Source organism: Labrus bergylta, chromosome 16 (genome assembly GCF_963930695.1).
Source record: "Labrus bergylta chromosome 16, fLabBer1.1, whole genome shotgun sequence".
In the NCBI taxonomy this organism is placed as follows: Eukaryota; Metazoa; Chordata; class Actinopteri; order Labriformes; family Labridae; genus Labrus; species Labrus bergylta.
The window spans coordinates 9,314,935-9,342,884 of NC_089210.1; the positions used below are offsets into that span (position 1 = coordinate 9,314,935).

Consider the following 27,950-nt stretch of genomic DNA (forward strand, 5'->3'; position numbering starts at 1 on the left):
CCCTTTACGCGACGGATGGATGTGAAGACCAATAAGTGCTCAGTAGTATTCTGAAGCAGCCAACTAGCTCGTCGACTGAAGGCCTGCTTACCACACTAGATATTTACACACGGGGCTGAGCTGTTGTGTTAGTCGCTTACAACAGAAAAAGGAAACAACGGCGATAGAAGCGCGTTGTTTGCGCAGGATGACGGATAAAAGTCGACTTTAAAAAGAGGAGTTGGACGCTCTGCAACCCCGAAATGAATTATTAAAAGCCTCAGAAATGATCATGGTCATCTTCTCAAAACAAAACTTGAGCTGGTTGCCCGGTCAGAGTTGTGGATCAGCTCTGAGGATGGATTGAATGTGGGCAAGGGAGGGGTGCCTGTGCCGAAGAGGAAGAAAAGCAAAGCCAGCTGAGTGTGTGTGTGTGTGTATGTGTGTGTGTGTGTGTGTTTTCTTAACCCGAGATAGAAGTGGGGGATGTCGGGCAGAAGTGGAGAAACACCTCGGGGGTGCAGCAACCCCAGCCTGCTGCCCCTCAGAGCCACAGTCCCGTATCAGCTCCAGAGGGGTTCCGCTCTCCTCTGCAGGGAGGTCAGGACGGGTAAATACACACACACACACACACACTCTCACACACACACACACACACACACACACACACACACACACACACACAGAAAATGAGGAAGGGGTTAAATCTGAGTTTACCTCCATGTGGTCCAGAGCTTCAAAATGTATCTGGAGTCAAGGTATCATCAATAGACTGTTTATAGTGGTTAAGGTTACATTATTGGTGGTAACGACCTACATTTAGTGGATTTGATTGATGAAAAATAAAACACTTCCCAACTTTGATCTGTGTTGGGTCACAAAGGAAAGTAGGTCAAAGTAATTAGTTTGAGTCATGGTGATAAAAATGAAGCAGCAACTATTTTCAAACTATCTGTTTTATTAAAAGCTGTAATAGCTGTTGATCTGATGGAAAAGTGGTGCTCTGAGAAACTTCTGATTGGAAAGTCTACGGACAAAAAGTCAACTAGTTGTTTCATAAATATAATATTTTTCAGATTCATCAATAAAATTATCAAAAAAACAAAACAAAAAACAAAAAATCAGCAGGTTGCATCCCCAAAGAAACTCATCCACCTTACTTGAAGTAGTTCTGATCACGTCATGTTTCAATGAACAAGTTCTTACATTCTGAATCACAGAAATTGTTAAACTATGTAAAACTAGTCATACTAGAAAGTAGAACAACTATTGGACTTCAATCCCAGACTTGACACTCAAATAATTTGAAACAAAGAAGGGTTATGCAGGCAGCGAACTTCTTCAATTTCAATTATCTTTGCTATTTGAATTCGTTCCAAAAGTTTCCAGCATGCTATGAGATGAAAAGTAAAGTCAACACTAGAAACGGCTAACCCTGAAACACAACACTATGCTAATAATAATGTTATTTGGACTCTGAGTGGCCCCTCGTGCACTCTGACCTGTGGGATCTCTGCTGCATGTTTCATACTCACGCAGCAACAGCCTCTTTGTTTTACGCCGAGCTTGTCGTCATCTAACTGTATCCATCAAAGTCAAATGTGCATGCTGTGCTGTTTATTTATACATCCTGCCTGGCCTGTAACCCGGGCTGATGACAGCATGCTTTGTGTTTGTGTGTGTGTGGTAGATATGCTATATTCTGTGTGATGGCTTAGCTCCAGGTCAATAGCATGGTCCACACCTGTCAGAGATTACAAAGAGCTGCCAACGAGCACACACACAACTCTGCACGCTGCATTCTTGTTGGTGGGGAGGAAGCCTTGGAGCAATTTTGTAAAACACTGGTGTTAAGATAATGTTTGTCCACATTAAATGTCACACGCAGTGCTGCTGCAAGCTAAACATGATCTCACAGGCTTTTACATAACTTCTGCAGAAGACGTTGTTTCCTCCAGAACCTTACACAACTTGATACACACACTGACTTATTGTGTGTCTCTTTTTGTGTTCCCAAAAGCTGACAGAACGTCAGCACGCCCGCCCAAACCCACCATCCGCCGCACTCTTTCTTTGGACACCATCGTTGGACCCTATCTGCAGGGACAGTGGCCCAAAGAGGCAGAGAGCTCTGCTGTCAGCTGTGTCAACGACAAGGCGACACAGGTGAATATTAATACATCATGGCACAGTCACATTAATCTGTGTTATCACTGCAATAACACCAGAATTAACAGCAGGTCTACTCAACACCTTTGCCGTGAAACCTGTTGCTTCATGTTGCAGAAAAGACGCACACAGAGAGGAAAATGATTCTCTGCGCTGGCTTCCTTGTGTTAACGATGTCTATAAAAGATGAGATATGTGACGTCGGCTCTGCAGGTGTCTTGTTATTCTAGTTTGACGCTGCGGGTAGAAGGCAGTCAACTGGATGAAGTTGTTTTTGTTCTTCTTTAAACTCTGCTGCCCCCCCCCCCCCCACTGTATTTGCTCCTAACTGATGCACAAAGCCCCAACTAAAAATCAAGCAAGCTTCCACATCCTCACCCTCGCTCCTCGCGCAGTTTAAAACCCCAAACGAAACCCCCTTTGCCCCCATTGTGAGGAGCAGACCCCTCCTGACCTCATTATACAGACACCCCATCCCCCAGCACTCGCCTCAACCACACACATGCACCCCAGCCTGAGCAAGAGTTCCTCTGCATTACTTACAGATGATATTACTGATTGTTCAATGCTTTATTTAGACCCTTCACTCACAGGCCCTTAGTAAAATTTCAGCGTAGGTAAGTCAGGAAAATTCACCATGACGTTTATAACCCGCTACAAGTGAGCTTACCAGTGTGACCGTCATTCAAGTAACAAGGCAGCCTCATACTCTTTTCCACTCTACTATGCGTCCGAATGCAGTTAATGCAAAGGCAAAAAGTGTCATTTTTAGCTTCAGCGTCTGCTTTCGCCTGCCATCTTGGATGTCTGGTGATACATTTTGACTGCAGGATCCCTTTGTCTTGTCCTGCCTCCTCCTGACCAAACGTCACACTGCGAGGGCAAATGTGTGAATAACTTTCAGGGGCAGGTCTGTCCTGAAGTCATCTAGAAATGTTCACGAGTGCACACATGAAAAACGAGTTTCGATTGAACAGAAGGAAATGAGCACCAACAAATTTGACATCAAAGCAACATTTATGAGGCTTTTTTTTTTTTTTTTTTAAGCAATAACGCCAAATACTTTCTTCTCCCTGCCTTTTGAATGTGAGAATTGAATGCTTTTCTCTGTTTTGCGTGATGTCACTGAATATCGTTTAAGTCTGAACTGTTAAGGAAAAGCAAGCATCTTCTCACTTTAGACAGCTGACTGAATAATTTATACTTTAATAAATTCCTTTCATCTTTTAATCCCGTGACTAGAATTGACAGATAAATCAATCAGCTAAATAATCAAGGGAGGAAGCACTATTTATATTATGTACGCCATATCGCAAACAGGAATTAAATACGCGTTAATGAGGCGTTCAAAATGGAAACACTAGCCCTGCCAGACCAGTACGTCTTTTTATAGCTTTGAGTCCCATGATCCCACCCCCGCCCCCCCCCCCCCCCCCACCCATGTTCATGTTTTGGATGATTGTGGGGGTCACCAGCTGTAACTCAACACCCATGTCTCTGTATGACTGACTCTTACGGCATTCTGACTTATTTAGCCGAGCGATGGACTGCATGTGAGTCAACAGTAAGGTGCAGGAGATGGTGTCTGCAGGCTGTTATGGCACCGGTAGGATTTCTCTTGAGTTGTGAGGCCGACACCTAAAGACCAGGTTTTATTTCAGAGGGGGAAAGGAGACCGCGACATAGCCGCAGGTCAGGCAGTGAGAGCTATGTGACTTGTGTGTAATGTTAGCCACCTTATGAATGGCTTGATGAAGAAGTGAGGGGATCAGGTTGTTGCTAAGTGTGTGAAAGGCAGCTGACTTGGAGCCTGGAGGGCTACGAGTCTTGGTCAACTCGGCCTGGGCTTTAATCGATGATGAACTGCCAGCAGTCGGGAGCAGTTGACCAGACGCAGCCTGGTAGAAGATCCAGAGTCAATGTGAAGAAATCGGTATGACAATAGGAGTGAAAATTGGATGCGTCGGCGCTGTGATTAACAAAAGAAGAAGTGGCTGTTTTTCTGATAACGTTTTACCTCCACAGTTTATGACTTTGTGAATAAGTGTGGTGTCTTAAAGAGTGCTAACAAATGTGTTGAATGCCCTTCCTTGCACTATATTTAGAGTGTCTACAAAGATGCGGTTTGGATGTTTTTGTGAAGCGTGTTGAAGCAGGGCTGTTTTGTGGTTTTCTCGTTGCCTGCCTCTGTACAGCTGCTGTGTGGCAGGGCACAGCTGTGGAGATGTGGCGCTCCACTTCTGTTATGCACCTTGGCTTGTAGTGTTCATACAAACTCAACGGGTTTAACAAAGAAGAAAAGAGAAGCCCTCTGAAACATGACAGAAACAGGCCATTTTGCTACCTTACATTTAAATGTTCAAACACTGGACTCTTTGTCCACACATTGTGATCAGATTTTTTTTTTTTCCCCCGCATAGACTCCGAGTTCCTGGGCCGAGGAGACGCGAGGAAGAAGGAGCGCTGTTGGACACAAGCGCTCGGCATCGTGGGGCAGCGCTGAGCACCTTAGGGAGGCGAGTACTTCTTCAGCAGTTCATGAATCGATTGTCCTGTTTCTCATTCTCACACCCCCCCCTTACTCTGAACGCCTCCCCACTCATGGTGTGAAACATTAACAGCCCCTGAGGGGGAGGCAAGTGACCTCCCGCTTTTCAGATGAATCAAAAAGTGACTCCCGAATCATTTTTTTTTTTTTCAGGTGGCAAAGCTGAGGAGCCAGTTGCAGAAGCGCTCCCGCCACGCCCCTCCCCCTGCCGGACATGAGCTCCCCCACCGCCACCCCCTGCCAGCAGGTCACGCTGCAGGCATCTCTCAGGTGGCTCTTTTGCTCTCTGATTTTCTTTTGACAACATGAAAAGATAACAAACGGATGAATAGAACAAAAAAATGTCCGTGCCGACCACCAATGCCAAAGCACAGGCAGACTAGGAGGAGCTTAGTAACAGAGATATAAAAAAAAACACAGGTGCTTTTCTTAGGAACTGCTGTCATCCAAGCTCGTGTGTTAGTGACAAGCTGTCACAGAAAGACTATTTGAAACCAGCATATAACACCGTGCCAAGGGCAATATCTCAAGTCAGTCATTAAGGGTTTTACATGAGACATGGGTGAAAACATCAGAAAGAAATGTTAATAATACAAAACTTTTGAATGTGAAGTCCCTGAGCAGCCTTTAGTGCGTGGAATTCAGGCACTGCTACACTACTATTAGATGTCCTAGATTTTAGATTAGGATTATTTTGATCACCATTCCTTTTAAATATTTGAATATCTGGCGGAGAATCTTTCATTTTTAATTAACTGTCCCACAATTCAAACCCCGGAAGTTTGAAGCTAGACACCATTAAATAATTGTAATTAAATAGAAAAAAAGGGTTGCATAAAGTCCACGACCAGACACGCTTCTTCTGTATTGATTTTCATTTTTCTTGTATTTCTCCAGACGTTGCCCCTGATGCCTCTGAACAGACTCGCCTCGCGCCTGAGACGGAGTGTTGAAGGTTTGAACTTGGAGCTGGAGGAAGTGTTTGTCTCTGATAACGCAGACGATCAGCACGAGGTGAGATTCTAGAGCACAGAAAGTGGAATATAAAATCCTATTTCAACATAATTTAAACCGTTTATGTAAAAAATCTGGATTGTTATCCCACCTAAAACTATTAGTCTCCTACGCCCTCAGTTTTTACTCTAATCCTTTCTCTTGTTTTCTCCTGTGTATTTCAGATATTAGATATCCCAGATGGCCACAGGGCCCCGGACCCTGCCCAGAGATGCAGCAGTGGCTCTCAGAGTGAGCCGTCCCCAGGTCCCCTGGATCCTTCCCTCCTCTCTCCTTCTCACTCTCCCTGTCCTCTAGATCCATCGCTTTTGTCTCCGTCAAACTCCCCCTGTCCTCTGGATCATTTGCTACTGTCACCTTCAAACTCCCCCTGCCCTCTGAACCTGTCTCTGATATCTCCGTCACACTCACCCTGTCCCATTGGAAAACCAGGTTGGACACTACGCGGCACATCAACTGTATGCTAAACTTTTGCATGATGTCAACTGTGTTTAAAAGCGCTGTATACGTCTTCACTCCTTGCAGAGCGAGTGGACTGTGGGAACCTGCATCTCTCTCCGTCTATGTCGCTCCCCTTATTTGCACTTGACCCTCCTCTGATGCAGACCTGCTCCTCCTCTCCTCGTGCCACCAAAACCTGCTCTTTCCAGCGCGAGCCGCCAGAGGGCTGTGAGAGAATACAAGTATGTGACGAGGCAATGTAAGTTAACACACTTTAGACCAAAGCACCCTGCATTGACTGTATGAGTATGTTAGCAATTTCTTTCACTATGGCTGGAATAATCTCCCTCAAGAACCAAGAATGGTTAAGAATATAAAATATACTTTTTTTCATTCTGTCCTATAATCTGGCATTGACTACGACTTATTTAGCAAAGAAATATGAAAATGAATGTTGTTTCTGACTTGTTATTTAGATTTTCTGAATATGTTTAATTATAAGCAAAGCTTTTCCTGCCCTTGAAAACAAAGTATCCTGAGGTACATGCCAACCGTCTCTGCATCTCTTTACCCTCAGATCTGCCTGTCAGGATGAGCCTCTCCTCCAGCCATCTTGTCCTGACCCAAATAAAGTCAACTTCACCCCCCATGGAGGCTCTGCTTTCTGCCCCGTCAGTCTTCTGAAGCCCCTCCTGCCCTCCATGGACCTCCTCTTCCGGGGCCTGTCAGTCTCTCCAGTCACAGGCTGCCCAGGTCAGGCTTCTCCCACCAGGCACCTTGGCATGCAGTAGGTGGATGTGTGAGCAGAGCCTCTCTGGACTAAACCGCACTGCACCATCAGGACTGGCAGAAACCAGATGTATTCGCCTAGGTTATCACTGCTGCTGTAATGTACAGTGATCACTGATATCAAATGAAGAGGCTCTGCGACTGTAAGCCTTTTCAACATCACATTTGAACTCTGGCCTAAAATCTGGCGGCTTTATTAATGACGTCCTCTGCAGGATGCTTGGAGATACTTGATACAAACCTATTTGTGCTATGAATAACAAACACAAGGCTGAAGTTCGGGAAATGCTGGAAAATGACCTTAAAAAATTGGTTGAATTATATCTGAAATTGCTCTTTTTGGTATTTTTTATTTCTATCAGCAGTTCTGACAAAAACTGCAGTCAGATTAAGATCTTTTTATGTCAGTGAATTAAAAAAAAACAAAGCACTTGGAACACACAAGTATTACTTTTCTTATTAGCATTTGCAATTGAATTGGTGGTTGGTGTTCAGATAAAAGATAATTTGATACACTTTCTGATTTATTCTTATTATTTTGGCCTTTCGTTTGTGGTGGCTAGTTTTCTACACATGCATGTATAGGAAAGATGTATGGAAGACATATATATTTTTGTATCTTTCTATGCTGGTGATACCTCTTCTGTATTCACCCAAGAAATGTTTGGATGCATTTGTATTTTATACACAGGAACAGGTTTGATAGCTTTACCAAACGGCAGCGTGTTTGCTCTTACCACACTGCTGCAATTTCTTTTTTCGCTATCAATAAATTTTGAGTCCATAACAGTGATTTTTATTTTGTTTCATATGAGCTTTTTTTTATACTATGCGGTTCTGTCTAGAAAAGAGCTGATGTTTAAGTATTGTTCTTGGCATGGATGTGTTCAAGTTAATGTTCATACGGATAAAAAAAAAAAAAAAAGCTGTTTCTTTCAGCATGATCCTATAAAAAAACTGATTAAAAATGTATATGCCTGCCCTGTGTTTCATCTGGCCTGATAATGCGTTTTACATATTAAGGTGATAAAAGTAAAAATAAATGCTTAGTGTGCCATTTTGACGACACAAGCTGCAAAATTACAGGCATCCAGAATGTCCTCTGTTATACCCACTGACTGTTCATACTAAGGTGATATAAGGTACACCTTAACAACTGCTGTGGTTTTCTCTCTTGTTGTTGTGCCTGATTTTGACACGTGGATTTGCTGTAAGCCCCTCCCACTTCACAGAAATCTGCTTTGTGATTAGCCAAAGAAGGTTCTCTTTGGCCCTACATGGACCAATCATTTTAATCCACATCCTACGACAAAAGGGGATTGCGACATTCTCAAAGAAGGCCCTCGTGTTTGTTATTAGGTGCCTTTACCACTGCCAAATAAAATGTAGAGCCATTGATCGTGAATAAGAAAACGTAATAATTCACCTCTCTGGAAGTGTTTTGTGTTGACGTGGTGACGTGGTGACGCAGAACATACATATTTTTTTTTTTTTGCAAAAAATGTGCCATATATTAAACTAAATTCATCAGGCTAGACTGGTGACATCAACATGGTCCTTTCTCAAAAAAACGATTTTCCTGACGCCAATGCTTTTCTGCAACTAACTATAGGCTTTTATTTCTCAATGGAACCACATTGACAGTGTGTTCTCCAATATCCCAGCTGAAAATGGGATTTATATGACTGTAAAGTGTTTGAGTGGAAGTAGGAGTAGTAGTCGGAGAATAATAATAATAATAATAAAAAAAAGATACATTAGAATAAAGACGCAATGATTAAATAGCCTGATGCCCTGCTGTCTGTCTGCAGCTTCACCGATCCGAGGTACCATTAGCGCGCTTTGAGACACACTGTGCATGTGCGCGACGCGTTTTGACGATATTTCGCGGGAAAAAGCCTTCCACTTAATTTACCACCGAGACCTCAAATTAACGGAAGACTGTAAAAGAAAAAAACGCGAGCACCATTTCCGGGCTCGTCACTGTCGGCTACAGTGGAGCGGGACGTCGGTCTGCGGGGCTCAGGGAGCGCAGCGGTGTCAGTTTCTATCCCGGGGCTGCTGGACGACAGCATGGCTGCAGGAAAAGGAGCCGGGAAGCCCGCCTCGCTGTGGGACAACATGCGGGTACGGTTCGCCGTCTGCTTCCTCGGAGTCTTCGTCTGTTACTTTTACTACGGGATATTACAAGAGACCATGTAAGTAACCACTTTCAACCACTACACCACCACACCCTCCTTTCGTTGTGTTTCCAAATCTGCCACAAATTGTATGGTGGCCTGAATGCTTGTGCACAACAAAGTACAGACTGTGCTGACTCAAGACTTTTGCAAAAGGTAAAGTGAAATGGTTTGATGTTAAATTGTCTGATTTTTGGCGTTCATGTTAACAAAAGTCAAAGAGTTGGCACATAATCCCCAAAGCAGCTGATCTGTACTTGTTAGTTGACAAAGGTGTTTTTTTTTGTGTTTTTTTCATTAGCCTCTAATAGATGTGGTAATGCTTTTTTCTCATCAGCCTGCAGTTACAATAATTGTCTTTCATTCTTCAAGTGAAAGTCAAATCTTAACAAGCTACTTTAAAACTCAAAGGGAACGAAGCCTTTATTGCAGATCAGATACAGTTGGCAGGGTGTTGCTTGTGCCACGAGTAAAAGCAGGGATCATATCACATTTCAAAATGATCATTTAATCTGGTGATACCTCTTCTAATATTGTTTATTTTTTTCTCAAACCTGAATTGTTAACACCTTTTGTTATTGTCTTGTGTCACTTGTGCCGTTGTATTTGGGACAACAGATGGAAACTAGCACTTCTGCTGTAATCTGGCTTTTTTTTTTTTACAGCTGTTCATTAATATGCACTGTCCCTAACAAATAAATAAATAAATAAATAAATAAATAAACATCAATGCTGACACTAGTTCCTTGCTGCACATTCACAACAGCAAGCAACACAGCTGCTAGAAATTCTTGATCCCCAAACAAAATGTCACCACTAACACCCCACCCAGTCTGTTGTAATGTAATGCATTATGGCCTCTCCTGTGTGAGAAGCTTTTTTTATAGTTTGGAGAACTGTGTAAGCACTCCACTTTCAATCCCATGTTTCTACCCGGAAGGATACTGAAAGTGATACCTGCACCTAACACAGAGATATTTGTTTGGCCTTTCCAGCACCAGAGGGGATTACGGTCAGGGTGACAATAAGGAGAAGTTCAGATTCGCCCGGACGTTAGTCCTCATTCAGTGTGTTATCAGCGCTCTGTTTGCTAAATTCTGTAAGTATGTCCTGGATATATATTGAGGAAGTTGTGACATTCCAAAGAAATCTCTTTGGATTGTCATAAATGAGAAATTCACTCCTTTTTTTTTTATTATAACTCATGAACCTGACTATAATATTTGCATTACAAGCGACCAAGTTGTGTGTTTTTATTTTTTTAAATGAAGTAAAATATTCCTCTTCATCATTAGTGATCCAGTTTTTTGAGGGCTCCAAACCGGACACCACTAAGAGCTGGCTCTATGGAGTGTGTTCCCTTTCTTATCTTGGAGCCATGGTCTCTAGTAACTCTGCCCTTCTGTATGTCAACTACCCCACACAGGTGAATCTGCCAATTTCAAAAACTTGCCACAATTTGTTTGTGTTGTTTTTTTGTACTAATAATACATTGTGCCATAGTATCCTAAAGCTATGTTTTTACATTTTTAGGTATTGGGGAAATCCTGCAAACCTATACCAGGTACATGATGACGTTACTATTTACCTGCCTAAACTACTACTTATAGAAAACTAGCTGGTATTAGTAACATGTGATTACAAGGCCTTTATATATATATATATTTCTCTGTTCTGGATTCTACAAAATCTTTGAACAAAACAGAGAGAGTTAGTTAAAACACCCAACTCATGATCAGGTACAGTTCATTCATACATCTCATGTTCTTCACATAACAAAATTGCTTATTTGTTGTTGTATCATGTCTATGAAACACATTAATAATGATAATTGTATTTCTTATTGCACGTTTAAAAACAGGTGTTTATAAAGTGCTTTGAAAGACGAGGCAGAGTCAGGAACTCAGGAAAATAACACAACAAACATCAACAGTCAAGCCAAACAGAGAGAGTAGTGTTTACAATTCAAACAATAAGGCAAACACAAAAGATCAACAAGGAAAATACATACAATCGAAGAAAGAATGAAAGAATAAGAGCAATTAAAAATCAATCAAAAGATTCTTAGATGGACTCATCAACGTTGTGTAGATTTTGTCATTGAAAAAAATGTGCAGTCATTTCACCGCCCTCCTTCTAGTCTAAACTTCATGCTAATCTGTGTCAATATTGACGGACCCAGAACCTTGCAGGTGTCGTGGTGTAATGTGCTGTGAATAGAGTACAGGTTCAAGTGAAACTGTTTAAACTGTTCAAGGAGTACACTGAGTACACTTTTTTTTTTTTTCTCCTCCAAATATACAGTCTGTTCCTCAGGCTACAGTATGTTGTGTTTAGACGTTGAATGTTATATCCCCACTCTTACTTCTTGGTTATCTCGAGTTCACATTCTGACACTCAAACACACTCCATCCATATTTGCCCCCTCACAGGGTTGTAGACCTGACACTGTATCCAAGGTAGGATTAATGCAAACTGTAGCGATGTCCCTGTGATATCCATGGCTACAAACCATCCACCATGCTGTTGTTGTGCTGTTGCAGTGATGATCCTTGGTGTGACAATACTGAGGAAGAAGTATCCTCTGGCTAAGTACCTGTGTGTGCTGCTCATTGTGAGCGGTGTCGCTCTGTTTCTCTACAAACCAAACAAGAGCTCAGCGGTTGCAGACGACCATGTGTTTGGGTTTGGAGAGATTCTGTTGGTGAGTTCATACGCCTTTGTGTCCCATCCATTTCATAGCACATTTATTACCATGTGTTGTAAATTAATGTGACACTTCTCTTTCATTGTTTTGTGTCTGCTGCGTCATAGCTCGTCTCGCTGACATTGGACGGCCTCACTGGTGTGGCGCAGGACCACATGAGGGCCCGCTTCCAGACGAGTGCCAACCACATGATGCTCAACATCAACTTGTGGTCTACTCTGGTGCTGGGACTGGGTGAGTCCGCTGTTGCTCTCTGCCAAACTCCTGTCTCGCCTGAACATGTGCCTGCACCGAGGCTGTTTCCTGATTGGCTCCCTGCTGTCAGAGAGGAGAAACTAATGAGAAGAATCACCTTGATGTGGTTCAGTACTGCCAAAATATCACAGAACGATACAGAAAGACTGGTGCGCTGAGTGTTCTGTTGTCAAGCTTTCCCTTAATAATCCCACTTTAAAAGATTTACAGGTAAATCAGTGAACTTTTGTGGCATCATACAGTTCTGAGTTATATTTTCATCAAACTGATGTAGTGTTACTGTGCAGAACCTGGCACTGATTGGCATGTTGTTGCCTATTGCTTGAGCTTAAACTTGTAAATGCCACTCATTGGGTTTCCTTAACCTAAATCCCAGATCAGATGATTTTTAGAATCCACCCATTGTGAACACTGATGTTTAACAGGGTAGCCAATGGCAGATTACATTGTTTTTCCATTTTGGTAATTATTCACGTCTATATTTTCAATGAGGGATGTGATTATGCATCACTGCCGACAGTTTCCTTCTCAATTAACATGAAAACAAATAAGACTTTGTCAAACAGGTCCTCTTCTGGAATCAGCAGTTACGCATACTAACATGCATTATATTTATGCAACACAACAGATACACGTCAGCCACTGACATGGGGGCATGCGACATTATTTGCTGATAGGCCGATGTCTGTCAACAGGGAAGCAATCGGCCAATACCGACGCATCGGTGCATCACTAAGTATATCTTAAATACGGGGTTAAGCTCTTTTTTTTTTGACCATGCTGTCTTCTTAAACTGCTCGTAAACTCAACACACGATCAAACTGCAGCTTGACGTTTTATCTTTTTGAAGGTGATTGATGGTTACAGCCGAGTTGTGTCATAGCTGTCTCTGTAATGTGCTGCGTTCCTTTTGACCACAACAAACAGCTGCTGTGATGCTCGAAGTAATGGCGTTCCAATCAGTAAACAATATGATCTGCATTAGAGGCTTTTTCGGAAAAAGGTGATCACAATTTTCCGAGTTGCAGAATGTCATTAATTCAGTGGAGGGGAAAGTGTTCAGTGTTCTCTTTTATAGATAAGGAATGCTGCACCTTTTGTTGCCTCAATACTGTAAAGACTAAGGTGCGTAAAACAAATGGGGTCTAATGAGGTGTTTTCTAATGTGAGGCACTAATGGGCTGAAAGATACGATCAAAAGCAGCATGAGAACTGGGAGCCTGTTATCTGTCTTATAGCAAACTAATTGGCAGCGTCTTCTATCTCTGAGAAGGTTTCCATCTCTGCTGCATATCTGCTTCTTGCTTTAAAAGGGCGTATCACAAAAAAAAAGGCTGTATTTGTTTTAAAAGAATCCAGAGTTAAACTGCGTTGTAAAGTCTTCAGACGTCCTCCGTTTAAGACGCTTTTGCTACCCTTGCAATAATTCTGCCTTTGATCGCTTTGAAGTGCTGTTATTTCCCAAGATAGGAAGGTTTTCTAGTACCGTCACTCCCACGGATTAATGACGCCCCCACACAAAGATTTCAATCTAAATGTTGTTCCAGCATTACTCCACACGGTGGTGCTATATGACCACGCTGTGAACATTTGTGCTTTGATTTGGTTTCTACACGTCTGTGCCAAAGATGATCAAGAAACAAATGTGTGACACTAAATTCATCATCAATGCTTTTTTGTTCTTCTGCTTTCAGCTGTGTTGTGGACAGGGGAAGTTTGGGACTTCCTTAGTTTTACTGAACGCAACCCGAGCATCATCTACAACATTCTTCTGTTCGGAGTAACCAGTGCTTTAGGCCAGGTGAGTGTCTGGAGAAGAGGGCTTGATGATGAAGGTGCACGTAGATGATGAGCCATATTGTGTTGCGAAATAAATATGTCCTTGAGTAAAAGCTTTGGAATTACTTATTTTATGTCATGAACCTTGTGTGTGTGTGTGTGTGTGTGTGTGTGTGTGTGTGTGTGTGTGTGTGTGTGTGTGTGTGTGTGTGTGTGTGTGTGTGTGTGTGTGTGTGTGTGTGTGTGTGTGTGTGTGTGTGTGTGTGTGTGTGTGTGTGTGTGTGTGTGTGTGTGTGTGTGTGTGTGTGTGTGTGTGTGTGTGTGTGTGTGTGTGTGTGTGTGTGTGTGTGTGTGTGTGTGTGTGTGTGTGTGTGTGTGTGTGTGTGTGTGTGTGTGTGTGTGTGTGTGTGTGTGTGTGTGTGTGTGTGTGTGTGTGTGTGTGTGTGTGTGTGTGTGTGTGTGTGTGTGTGTGTGTGTGTGTGTGTGTGTGTGTGTGTGTGTGTGTGTCCAAATGTCTTTTTTTTTTTTTTTTAAATTCCATATCCAGACCTTCATCTTCATGACGGTGGTGTACTTTGGGCCCCTGACCTGCTCCATCGTCACCACCACCAGGAAGTTCTTCACCATCCTCGGCTCGGTTATTCTGTTCGGCAACGTTATGAGCACAATGCAGTGGGTTGGCACCATCCTGGTGTTTCTCGGTGAGAGTTTATTCTGTTTAAGCACGTTGTTGCCCTCTCTGGATTCAGTGTCACTGTCTTTTTGGCCCAGCTCCAAAGAGCCCATATTTTTCTAATTGGTGCATGGTTTGTTTTAAAATCGATGTCTTCAATGGTAAACTGCTTGCAAAAACATGTTTGAAGCCATAAGTTGTTGCCCGAGATGGTTACTGTATGGGTTTATGAAAAAACAAAAAAAACTAAGGCCCAATTGGGGAGCACTTAGACTTCCTATGTAAACTGTATGGTAAATAATGCATTGAGAGAATAGCTGTAAGTCAGTAATTACATTTAACACTGACATGTTTCAATAAGATGTTCAAATGCTCATGATGTTTTGTGTTTTTAAAGGTTGAATTTGTAAAAGCCAATAGTGAGAACCTAAGTGTAACATCATTTGTGTTTAGCTACTGATGCTAACCCTTACTGTTTAATCACGTGTCTTTGGTTTTCTCACTTCAGGTCTCGGATTTGATGCTAAATTTGGCAAGGGCCCAAAGAAGACGACCCACTGAAACATACGGCGCACCTGAGGGAAAGATTGCAGAACAAGAAGAAACACTCTATAGCCAGTATCTTATTTTCACATGACATCATGAACAGGCATCCTGTATGTGCCTCGGGGTTTGTTTTTTTTGTTGCTATGGTCAGATCTTTAACTTCACTGTGTTTAAGGGAGCTCTTGTAATTTTCAACTTCAGCTTCTGTTGTGTACAGTGGATATGTTGAAGAGACACGGTTAACTTGGGATCAAGTCCTGGATGAACTGCAAAGAAGCCACTCGCATCTTTTTGTTTTTAACTGCAAGACGCCACACAGCAGCAGAGGAATTATGAAGGGCTGTAAGACAAAGAGACAAGTATCTGTTTTTGAAACCAACTCACCCCCCTCGGATAGATACTGAAACAAGCAAGGCCTGAAACAGAAATCTCCTACATTTCAATCATAAACTTCCAAAAAAGGTTTGGTTTACAAGTTGACGCTTGAATATGTGCAATAATCACACATGTAGTCAATTTCTTGGCAAACATTTGGCCAAGCATCATGTTATTATAAAATATAAACGGTTGTATGTAAACTATTGTGTTATGTCCAATCTTACTATTGAATTGTTTGAACTTTATTTTCTTCTAGCTGAACGTAACTTAAAAAGGGAAATTGTTATAAAATCATGGTGTCTTTTGTTTTGTTTTAGGAAAACTTTAATGGTTCGGAAATCTTTAGTTGGTCTAGATTCTCATCTCTGGTTGATTTCTGACTCAAAAATAGCAAACAAGCACATTATATTGATCAGCACTTATTAATGCTAGAAGGGAAAAAGATAACCACAGGCAACCTACTTATTCAACCTGTTTTTAATGAAATAGTTTATTACCAAGGTGTTTAACCATTCATTACTTAAACTCAAAATTATTGAAAAAAGATGTCACTACGCCCCAAGCCTGTGTCGTCTGCTTAAATAATAGTGTTTAATCCAATATAAAAGTGGGAATGTACCGGAGATATAACCGTTTAAGCACGGGTGTTATAATTGTTATAATTTAGGTCAGGGAGGGGGCAACTTTGGTCACAGCAAGGGCCACATTCATTTAATTCTCACTGCCAGAGGGCCAAATTGTAGTATACAAAATCAATTACGGTCAATTATGTCTCAAATTTATCTTAACATATACCAGTTGTCAAATATTATGTACATATTTCTGATTTTCATGATTTCATGGCAGATTTTGTCATGTTTTCTAAATGTTTCCAATTAATTGATGTGTAAAAAATGACCTGAGGGCCACGTTTAGGGTTGATGGGGGCCGCATGTGGCCCAACCCTGATTTAGGTACTGTTGAAAACAAATGTAGCTTCTCTCTAATCTGGTGAAAAAAAACAGCGCCCCCTGCTGTTATATTGTTGTAAGGACTGTTCAACTCGCATTGATAAAGGAGACTGCACTGGAGCAATAAACTGGTTATCTCCATCATGTTCTTCAGAGAAGTTGATAACTAATTAGCTGCTTTTCACTTAATGCTGCATTATAATCTAAAATTGAACAATTAATGTTACATAAGGTAAAGATAATAACCTACTACCACCTAAAAAAAAGAAAAAGATAATCTCTTCTGAACCTTTTTTACATTATTATTTTAAATTATAAAGTAAGACGACTTGGTGAGTGACTTATATCAGTATGGGTGTTTGGGCTGGTTTTGTTTCGGGTTGAAAGCAAATATTATAAGATTAATCTTTCTGCTCCTTTTCATTCAAAATTTGAGATTTTTATGTTTGTTTGTTTTTCTTAACTTTATTGTTTTTTTTTTTTTAATGAAATAAAATTGACAAATGAAATAAAAATAAATAAAAGGGACATTTTTTTTTTTTTTTAAGTTAGTTTTGCCAGAATAAAATGCTGTAAAAGTTGAATCGAGAAAACATTTTAATGAAACAATACTAAATAAATCTGCATTTATTACATGCAGTTTCACAGCTATACATTACACATGTCATATAATAATAATATTAATAATAATAACTACTAAACATGTGTTTTTCGCTGCTGACGGTCAGGCAGTCTGTGCAGCATCCTACTTCTCTCGGCCTTTCCTTCCGCTCAAACCTGCAGATGAAATTGCGCAGCGCTCTGGCAACACTGTCGGTAATCCGTTTATTCCTGTACAAATTGAGATAAATCCATCTAAACAACTACCAAAAAAATGCTCGCCACAGTCCGCAAACAGCTGAGAAGCCACCCAGCCGTGAGTACACCCCCGTTTATTTACAATAAATATGAATTTCAAGAGTTGTTATTGTAAACCTGACCCTTCCCTGCGAGTTAGTGTAGCTAACTTAGCTTAGCACAACTAGTCTTTGACCGCACTGACTTTGAGACATTTTGGTCCAACAAGAAGGATGCTTCATTGTTTTTTGTTTTTTTTGTTTTTACAAATTAATTGAATTTAGTATAACACGAGTGTAAAAACTTGTGGCAGTCGATGCTTAGGAGTCAAATCAGGTCACCAGAAGAGGGTCCGCTGCTGAGCTGAAAGTAGCATTTGATGCTACTAGTTAGCAAGTCAGCTGGCTAGGTAGCGAATAGCTGTGCGTGATGTTTACGTACAAGAAAAGTATATATTTAGCAAGGTGTACGCGATGTTACTTAAGAATTTGAATTCCATTTGAATAGACTAGCTTGGTTAAGAAGTTGTATCTGATAAAAATATGTAAATAAAGCAAATAATGGGTTTAAACTGACTAATCTCAACACATGACAGCTTCAGGTCGCAAGGGCAACTGGCTTGAGGTTATGTTGAAGTGCATTACAGTCACATTTAATGGGCATGTGTTAGTTGCAAATGTGTGTAAGCCTTAGTTAGTTTAGTAGGGCAACTGTTTCTGTATATAAAAGCTGTCTGCAGTCTCTGTGTTTTCTCTTAAAACGCCTCCAAGTTGACTTTTAAGGTAACAAAGGGTCTAACCTTCTTGTCTGACATCACAGCTGATCCCACTCTTCTTCTTCATCGGTGGAGGAGCAGCCATGTCCATGATGTACCTGGCACGTCTGGGCCTGAGAAACCCTGATGTCTGGTGAGGAGAACATTTATGACACAATACATAAAAAAAAAAATGTAATTCCTTCTCCCTCACAACATCCCAAGTATGTGGGTGAATCTACATTTAATTAGAAATGCATGTTAGAAGAGGGGGGGAATGTATCTTACAGTTTTTCTCTGTTGATTTAGCTGTCGTGACCCTGTTTTCTTCTCTGCAGCTGGGATCGCAAGAACAACCCAGAGCCCTGGAACAAGATGGCCCCCACTGATCAGTACAAGGTGTGCCCCAGTCCCCCTCTTACCTTTCAATTAATGCTGTGTTGATTTCAATTGCTGTTGAGAAAAGGTGTTTTAGTTCAGGGCTCATGATGGAATTTTGCCAGGTTTGTGCTGAGCCATGGGATTTAGTCTATTAGTCTGATTAATCAAAGGACATAATCTGGTTAAATCTGACCTTCACTAACAAATCTGATGAAGTCGTTAACTTCAAAAGCAATAGTAGGAGTTTAAAGAATCTGTAATATTGCCAAGAACATCTAAATTTATTACAAGAAGCTTTAATCAATCAAAAAATAAATAATAATAATTGTCTAAGATTGAAGGACAGTACCCTAAAACAAAAACTCCCCATTTCCCATTATTGTATTGGAAGTGTTTGTTCCTGACCTTCGATTTGTTTGTGTTCTCAGTTTTACGCTGTTAACATGGACTACAGCAAGCTGAAGAAGCAGGGCCCAGATTTCTAAACATCACGTCTGCTGGACCAAAAGTACAAAGACGAGCTGATCCGCACAGCGCTACGTTGAACTATCTCCAGGAGCCTGAGGGATGCAGAGGCTTCACCCGCACAACGATTCATATTTAAGTTTCCCCATTGCATCTCATTGGTTCTTTTGAAACCGTGTCTATTGATTTTGATTGTCAGTGGTTGTCAATAAATTGAAGGAGTCTTTTCTCCTCCATACAGAGAAAATAATTCGGTCCTTTTTTTTGTTGTGTTTTTATCAATGAGCATTTTGCTTTCCATATACTGCATCATCTTTGTTTGTTTTGTCTTTTTAATGCATATCTGTTATACTTAATTTGCTTTACCACCCAGACCACATTGTTTACAGTTACATCATGCCTGGCTGTTATTGAAGCAGAGTGTTGCTTTCTCCTCGTTTCACCTCCGTCCTGCCTTCACTCAGCTGCTGTTGCATTACGTGGCACAGGTCTTGGCTGCTTTCCAGAGCCTTATCAGTATAGCAGGGGCAGACTTCTACCTGGTGGCGTTTCAGCGGGTCCCTCTGGTAGTGGCTGTGACATTCCAGATAATAAGGTGATGAAACCTCAAGTATTCAGTCCAGTTGTTAGGCCAACCAGCTGTCCTGTACATCAACTGCAATCATTCCAAGCTTTCAAAAGATTCTACTGATGCGCACTGGAAAAAGATGAGAGCAGTAACCTGATCTCTCCAGTAAAGGTTGACTTATGTTTGTTTAAAGCAATAACATGTCCATGTGTGACACTAAAGCAGAGGAAACAGGACTCTATAGTGGGAGACGTGGAGGTGTGACTCCTTATAGAATGCCATCATTCTCATCCAGATGAGCTTGTAAATGTCAACAGGTCGCGCCGTCCCTGCAGCTCTGAGAAATGCGACAAGGATGAGCAGCCAACGCTGTGCCGAAAATGTCAAGGAGACCTTTGTATTTGCGCAGAAGGCCACATCTAAAACTTAACCCACCTCAATGACTGGATGTTTTTTTTTTCTCATCTGGTGAAATGAAAATTTACTTTGGCACAGTTTGTAAGAGCTTCACTTTTCCAATATTTCAAATAATGTGAAAATACGTGAATTGTGCCGAGCTCATTTATTTGTTGACGTGACTTGTGATTTTCAATTTGGTGAAGGCAAAATGAAAATAAGTGACATGCTGTGTGGCTAGACAACAAAGACCTGTTGTAGGCTGATAGAAGGGAAAAAAAGATGAAAGTAAAGAACTAATGAATCACCTCTCAGTTAAAGGCAGCGTTATTTCATGCTGCCAGTGTAGTTGGACGTTATTAGCTACCTGTCTCTGTTTTTTAGTGATTATTTTAAATTGCCAAGCGAAATTATCTCACCTTGAAATGCCAAGTGAAGCATCCGGTTTCTTGTATTGAATGCAACAACAGTCGTAACGGGTTTACTTGACATAAACAGCTAAGTTTGCATTAAGGGTTTTTACAGTACAGATGATCCCTTTGTAAATCAGGGCTTTTATATACTTTTATAAAAAACATTATGAGGATTGTGTTTGAACATTTTGCATTCATGATTTTGAATGTTAATATTTTCGACATCTGAAGAATAAAATGCCAGAAATTGTTCCTTTGGTTATGTTGTTATGACTGTAAAATACAAAACAAGTGGCAACCTCCAACATGCATGAAAGTGAAGCTCCTCAATTGTCCACTTCAGGCAGTCTAGGAAAGCCCAGGAAGCAGCTGATTTGACAGACAGATGGGCGGAGAGTGAGACCCGCCTTTACTCAAACTCTTTGCCTGTCACTAGACTGCTTGAAAGTTAGGTGGAGATAGACCTTCCAATATGGCGACCCTCATCAATGGGCTTCAAAGCCCCTCTTTAGGAACTAATGGGTGATGTCACAGAGACTACGTCCATATTTTATAAAGTCTGTTAAAAACCAACAAGTCTACAGTCGTCACTACAGCTCATTGAGGCTCTGCAGTGATGGGCTTACTAACAGTCACATGCATTATAACGTGCTTTTACGACGACGGTAGAAGGCAAAGAGTTAACAATATATGGGGGTTTATTGCCAGTTCAAATCCTTTTAATAGTTGTCATACATTATGAATCAGAAGCACAAATTTCAACTGTAGTCGTGCTAAGGAAAAGTTCAATAATCTGTGAATAAATCATGAGAACTTTGAATATTTAGGCCATTAATCTCTGTGAAAGATTATGTGTGTTTAATGTAACAGTTTGCATATTGTCGGTCTACTAGAGTGCACTGATCAACATGCCCCAAAGCCGTGCTAGCAGCATGACTAAAAGGACCATTTTAATACTGCTGGGATAAAAAAAAAAAAGGGAAGTTATTGTTTTCTGACAATTAAGACCTCTAGAAACCTCCAACACCATGTCTGCTTGCTGAGGAGCTTTCTTAACTGCCCAACCTAAAAACAGTCACCACTAAGGGTCAGTTTTTGACAGACAGCTGGAGGGTTCAGAGTTTAAATGGCTTTATGGCAGTGAATTCTCAGAGGACATAGGCTGTCCACAACTGTAGAGCCAATCTGACCTGCATCTTTACCCTCTTACTCCTGACCCCCGACCCCTGTGTGGAATCCAACCCTTTCTCTGCCCCACTGCAAAGGTAACATTGAAAAAATAATGAGGGAAAATAATGTGAGGCGAGGCGCAGAGCGATTGCTACGGCTGCAAATTGTCTTCTAAAGGTCACGCCAAAGGTGAGGCAGAGCAGCCACAGGGGGAGTGCAGAGAATCCTGCAGTTTTCATACTAACAAAGTCCTCACTAAAGCATCTTGATAGTGGCTGTATGAGTTTCAAAGTGAGTGCAAGGCAAGGAAGGATGGATAAACTTTATGTACTTGTTTCAACATACACACAAGTGTTTTAATTGCTTAAGAGATGGAGCTGAAGTGACCTTTAAAGCTCCTAGCAAAGAACTACAACACACCTGCTGCCGGATTAACCACGCCCCTAGTTAAGCACAACCCTTAACCTTCATAAAAACCATCCCCTAAACAGTGTGGGCTGATGAAGATATGAGCTATTCAGACCAAAATCTGTTTTAGCACCAGGCTGTAAACCTGTTTAATTCAGCTGTCAAATGTCCAATTTTATATGGGGGTTAATGGGACTTTCTGGTTTTTGGAGCCAGTCTGATGTGGACACATGAGGAACTGCAGCTTTTTGTACTTCTGCAATAGCTTCATTTTCCAACAACTTAAAGGTTGCCGCTTAAGAATGATGGCCTCCTGAAGAAAGTGAAATACAATTTACATGCAATATGAAATTTGTCTTTTTCAAACTTCATGTTATGAACATAAAATACACATGAGGCTAACGCAATGTTGACCAAGGGCAGAACATCAGCAGTAGTTAAAGAGTCCTGTGCAATCTTTTCAAGTATTATTATCCTGAATATTTTTATTTCATCATCTCAGCTGTTTAAGATTATGCAGAAATTCAGATGACATTTTGTTGGCTGGAAAGTCCCTCTTTTTAATCATTCATGAAACCATCCCTGCCAGGAAATTAATCTCCTTTTCCCAAAAATATTTTGGCTGCTTTCTTTCCTTACAGAACTGGTATTACTAATTTCATGCTTATATAAAAATCTGCAGGTTTAACCCTAATTAAATTGTTCTTTTTTATTTCTTACCAGTGTGACTAACTACAAGGGAATGTGTTTACAATGTTGCACTTTACAGAGGAAATTAAGCGAACACAATCAGTTTCATTTTTTAAATCTCTTCTCAAAACAGTTTTTTCAAAGTAGATTTATCAACTCTTCATGTTTAAACGTGTGACTTACGCAAATGGCACGTTTGCATAGGTCACAACTCTCCCTTTTACAGTTTTCATAAAGAAAAAGTCTGGAGACCTTAGAACTTCTGTAGAACTTATATCTGACTAAACATGATCATTTCTGCTGCAATGTTGGGCTTTTTACCATGTGAGACTTGGGGATTGACTCACCAGCCTCAGGTGGCCATTTGCGGTACTGTAGGTATTGTTTTTGCACCATGTTCACATTGTCAGCCCCTGAGGTTTCTTGCTTTGTGCTTGACAAGTTCACACATAACACCTGTCCCCATTCACTTTTCTTTAAGAAAGATGATCTCATATCATTCCTAGACAAAACTTGAAATTTAAATTTATCGCCTGTTTATTGTGGAAAAAATGAAACATTTGCTGTGATAAACAAAATGTGATTTTCTTCACAGATATTGCCTCCAAATAGATTGTTGGCTGCATTTTTGCTCATTCTATGCCTTCTATTCAAAATCACGAAACAAGATTCAATTTGCACTCCATCACGGTCGAGTATGGCAGAGCGCCCATATCTCGCAAAAAAACAACAACAATGACGCATATGAACAGTGGTCCCACTGGAGCCACAAGCTAGTTTAAGCTCTATTATCATCCCTTTTGTTTCCTCACATGTCTCCTCTTTTTTTCTTCTCTGCTGCTGGGCACAAGCAGAGACTTGGTAATTTCCACTGTAATCGAGTCATGAATGCTAATGGCTTGATTATTTAGTGAAAATTGCATCTTGTTAGATTGAATTGTTGATATAAACAATTGACATTTCCCCTTGTAGGAACTGTGTTGTTGATCATATTAAGCGTTCAGCCTATTGAGAATTGAGACAATTATTCAGAGTAAAACAAGTCAACAACAAATTTCTGATGTGTTATCTTTAAATTATGACATTTCTAAATTGTATTGGAGAACTGGAGCCTATGGTACGATTTAACAAGCTGTAACTAGATACCAGATTTCTAAATAAAACAAAAAAAAAAACAATCTGGTAAGCAATAGTCTTCAATTTGTCTTTCCAATTGGGAATAAATATTAAAAGAGCTTGACATAGATGCAAAGTTATCATGTTATCACACAGTCTGGGCTCTAAAAGATATCTCCTCCACTTTACCACTCCTCTTAGTGCTAAACGCTTATCAATTATGTCACCTTATCTTTAGTACACCTGTGTTTAATCTATATAAGCTACTGCTTTGCAATGATACTTTACTTAACATGTGCCGCCGCCATTATACCCAGTCTTCATTTTGTTACTTAACAGATATTTCTCACAGTATTGTGGTGAACAGAACTCGACAGAATAAAATACGCTGTGATACATTTCATCCTCTTTTATCTCTGTCAATACTGCCTGTTTAATGCCTTAGTAACATCTCAATTACCTCTTTATTTCCACTTAGACAGACTTACACAGACCCAAACTCTCACAGCTGCATTACCCAAGGAATAAACTGCTTTCACTCGCCTGCTGTGAGCTGTGTAAAGTAATGACTGAAAGCCTCTCTCCCTCTCTCTCTGATTCTCGCTGAGGGGGCGCTTTTAATTTTATGCCTTTCGGTGCTCAACTCTGCGCTTCTCTCCACTCGTTCCTTATGTGTTCTATCCTTTTCCTTTATTTTTTCCCCCCTCTTCTCTTCTTCATTACTCCAGGTTCAAAAGTTTTCTGAAGCACAGATATGGATACACACGAAGCCTTTAAAGAGAGAGAGAGAATAAGAGAGAGAGGGAGAGAGAGAGAGAGAGAGAGAGAAAGTGCATTGTAGAAGTTTTATTCCAACAGAACCACATTGATCCTTGTGCTTGCTCACTCACGATGACAAAGTGCAATTTGCAGCAGATGCACAAAAAGGTCAGGGTTGTCGATGTATTTTTGCATGAGGGATTGAGTAAGGACACTGCAATCTAAAAGCCGTTTCAACATGAATACCACAGGAATTAATCATCCCCGATATCTCAGGGACAGAGGAGCTTGGTGAGCACGCTTTATGTGCTGTTTCAGAGCATGCATCACTCACTTCGGAGCCAATTCAGAGCTGGGGCGGTCGGGATGCTTAGAGGTTGTTTCATAAATACAAGGTCTCAGGTTTGATCCCTGAAACAGCCATTGTGTCTTGTTATAGAGTCCTTGAGCAAGACAGTGAACGCCTCAGAACAGATTGTCAAAGGGAAATGTGAGTTAAAGAGCGACATTTATTGTGTGATTATTCTATCAGTGCCTAATACGATGGAAAGACGTAAGGAGTGCTGAAAAAAAAACTATCAGAAGCACCACATTCAACTTCCCATCATCCTTGGCTTCTGTGTTTTGATGGAATCTTATTTTTTCTTTTTGCATCCATGCTAGGAAAGCAGGTCAAAATTTAAATAGCTGAAAATAGAACATCTGGCTGGGCCTTGTCAGTCAGCAGTGCGTAATGAAATATGGAAATTGGGGCGCTCTTCAAAGAGACGCAGGCCTCTTGGTGCTGTCCTGGGTCTCCAGCAGGCCCCTCAACAGCCCCGGCGGAGCCCCGCCTCTGTGAAACGTGTGCTACATTTCCAGGTGCTGCCGCTGCGGCCCAGTCCGCCGCCAGTGCCAGCTCGTTAGCGCTCACAGCCTGGCGGAGCTGGCAGCTGGCATCATTAAACTTCAAACCGGCATTCGACCTGGGGTGCCGCTGCGGGGAGAGACCGCCCGCTCATCCGCCTGCCAACAGCTGATTAGAGCCCCACTGACACCAGCAACCGGACTGCATCCACACAGCATATCCTTACACCACCAACACCACAAACAACCAAACAACATGTCCTTACACCTCCAACCACACCATCCAACTATCCAAACAGCTTATGCTCATAACAGCAACACCAATAAACAAGCCAAACACTCACATCTCCAACAAAACCACAAAATGTCACATCTTCCTCACACCGCACCACAAACCATCCAAACAGCACACTATCTTGCCTTCAGCCACACACAAAATGTTCTTAATGCATCAGAGCAGCGAAATAATCACTTTGGACAAAATGGTAACATCAGTCTGTCCCATATGGTTCCCACATTGAATGTAAGCCAGATTGAGATAAAATATCAAAACAAAATTAGCTTCCAAGAGGAGATAGGGGAGCTTAAAGTGTCAATCAATCAAGAACTGGAAATTATATAAAGCAAAAATAAAGAAAGAAGCCATGAATCCTGAATCTGAACGCGAAACTCCAGTTAAATGTCTTTGAAAAAGTAAATGTTTCAACAGGGTACATTCACTCATCGGCCACTTTATTAGGTATACCTTGCTAGTACCGGGTTGGACCCCCTTTTAGCAACAACCATACCACCTTCAAAGTCACTGTAATCAACTTTTTTCCCCATTCTGGTGCTGGGTTTGAACTTCAGAAGATCTTATTGACCATGTCTACATGGCTTAATGCATTGCGTTGCTAACATGTGATAGGCTGATTAGATATTTTCACTAACAAGCAGTTGAACAGCTGTACCTAATAAAGTGGCAGATGAGTGTATATTCCTCTACTTTAAAAACTGTCCTGCTACTAGTCTATCTTTTCAACAAAGTCTTCAATCGACAACCCCTTTGGCCAGGAATCTTAATGTATCATTCCCCCATGTTTACCCACAGCAAGCTTTGTGGTTTTTCCCAGTTTATGTCTCGTGGAAGGAGTGTTGGGAGTAATTTAGTAATGCGTTATTGTAACTCCACTACAATTGTAAAAGCCGAATTGAAAAGCACTCGTTACTTGTCACTTTACATGAAATAGCCAACAACATAGGTTACGCTAACGGCAGGATAAGTAGCATCCTGGGTGAAAGAATATCACATGCTGTTTACGCACACATGCAGGCTGATAATGATTCATTGGTGAGCTTTCATGTACCGACATTATTCCCTACTCAGTTTGAACAACAAGAATAGTGTTGAGCTGTAGTCTGTGTCTTTCTATATGATTTTTTGAGTTGTTTCCTCTCACACTGTCACAGCAAAACTAAGTAACAAGTACATTCGTATGAGTATTGAAGCTAAACTAAAGTTAATTGCCCAAGTAACTGGTTGCAGTAACTCAGTTAGTAGTTACTTTTAACTATTTTTCATTAATTTGCTGATCACTGGTGGTAAGACAAGCTAACTTGGGTTACTTGCAGTTGTGACGTTAGCCATTTTGTTGACAACAGTTTCAGAGCAAGTTCACGTTTGAAATGTTGGCCGCTATACCAATGTTTTTGGGAGAATGGAATGGGAGAGGAGAAGTTAGTGAAGGTTAAATGTTGGATTTAGCATCTGTAAAGTTAAGCCCATTGCTAGTTCACTGTCTGGCTGATTAGCTTGCTATAGAGCAAAGCTAGCAAGCCATGGTATTGGAAGCCTGGATGCTTATGCCTTATCAAAAGGTCAAACATATGAATCAAATAGTCACTAACAATGCAAAACTAGACCTGGTTTTAAAATAAGGTTTATCTGCTTGGCGTTTGCCTCAAGATTATATCTTATCTTCTTTGCCTCTGCATCCACTTCCATCATATTTGCTGGTTTATCGCGTCCAATCGCTGACTTTTATCCACTTCTAAACTCACTTGGGCGCTACAGAATAGAATTTCAGCAATTTTATGTTGGCTTGATTTTTCATGAACAGATGTTTCTTGCAGCTTTGCCTTTGAACAGTTCACACATTTTTTGTTGCAGATTACCTTTCAAGTGATATCTTTCATTACTTTTCTTCACCAAAAAATCTAAATCTTCTTTCAACAACTGTATAATGGGGAAAGTAAAACAATCTGACATTATATTTATGTTCTTTTTCTCATGATCACAGTCGGCGTCCCTGAATGCTCTCCTGATGTGATTTTTTTCCACAGATATTGCCTCCAAAGATTTTGGTTATTTTTCCCCCCATCCTGTGCCTTCCATTCAAACAATGAAACAAGACTTAATTTGCACTCCATCAGAGTCGGGTATGGCAGAGCGCCCATATCTCAGCAAACCCCACTGACGCATATGAACACTGGTCCCACTGGAGCCACAAACTGGTTTGAGCTCCATTATCGTCCCCGTTGTTTCTTAACATGTCTGCTCTTCTCTCTTCTCAGCTGCTGGGCACAAGCACAGACTTGGTAATTTCCACTGTGATTGAGTCATGAATGATAATGGCTTGATTATTTGCCGAAAATTGGTCTCTTTGGATTCATTTCATGTTTGTTGATCATTTAGAAGCTTTGTCCAAACTGTTCCACTGACTGATTTAACACATCCCTCAGCCTTCATATTGTTTTACT

At 41.0% G+C, this 27,950-nt stretch overlaps 3 protein-coding genes across 7 annotated transcripts; all 3 read left to right on the forward strand.

Annotated features, from left to right (window-relative positions):
- Positions 1–28: 28 nt before the first annotated feature.
- Positions 29–8,365, forward strand: fam117aa (family with sequence similarity 117 member Aa). Of its 5 annotated transcripts, XM_065964413.1 has the most exons (9): positions 33–589; positions 2,000–2,145; positions 4,569–4,664; positions 4,850–4,966; positions 5,594–5,710; positions 5,875–6,042; positions 6,085–6,142; positions 6,236–6,410; positions 6,729–8,365. In XM_065964413.1, the coding sequence occupies exons 1-9, from the start codon at positions 466–468 to the stop codon at positions 6,940–6,942; spliced, it is 1,215 nt and encodes a 404-aa protein (XP_065820485.1). In that variant the 5' UTR covers positions 33–465; the 3' UTR covers positions 6,943–8,365. The 5 variants fall into 5 exon arrangements, with proteins under 5 accessions (XP_065820488.1, XP_065820485.1, XP_020511267.2 ...); XM_065964416.1 differs by having other exon boundaries at positions 29–589; positions 5,875–6,142; positions 6,236–6,393; positions 6,729–6,898; XM_020655611.3 differs by having other exon boundaries at positions 39–589; positions 5,875–6,142.
- Positions 8,366–8,512: 147 nt separating this feature from the next.
- On the forward strand, positions 8,513–15,749 carry slc35b1 (solute carrier family 35 member B1). Its single transcript, XM_020655603.3, has 9 exons — positions 8,513–9,138; positions 10,116–10,219; positions 10,416–10,546; positions 10,654–10,684; positions 11,664–11,824; positions 11,935–12,061; positions 13,777–13,883; positions 14,409–14,562; positions 15,043–15,749. The coding sequence occupies exons 1-9, from the start codon at positions 9,014–9,016 to the stop codon at positions 15,093–15,095; spliced, it is 993 nt and encodes a 330-aa protein (XP_020511259.1). The 5' UTR covers positions 8,513–9,013; the 3' UTR covers positions 15,096–15,749.
- Positions 15,750–17,163: 1,414 nt separating this feature from the next.
- On the forward strand, positions 17,164–19,095 carry ndufa4a (NDUFA4 mitochondrial complex associated a). The gene is made up of 4 exons (XM_020655604.3): positions 17,164–17,324; positions 18,065–18,153; positions 18,338–18,398; positions 18,809–19,095. Exons 1-4 carry the CDS (start codon positions 17,283–17,285, stop codon positions 18,863–18,865), a joined length of 249 nt encoding a protein of 82 aa, XP_020511260.1. The 5' UTR covers positions 17,164–17,282; the 3' UTR covers positions 18,866–19,095.
- Positions 19,096–27,950: the final 8,855 nt, after the last annotated feature.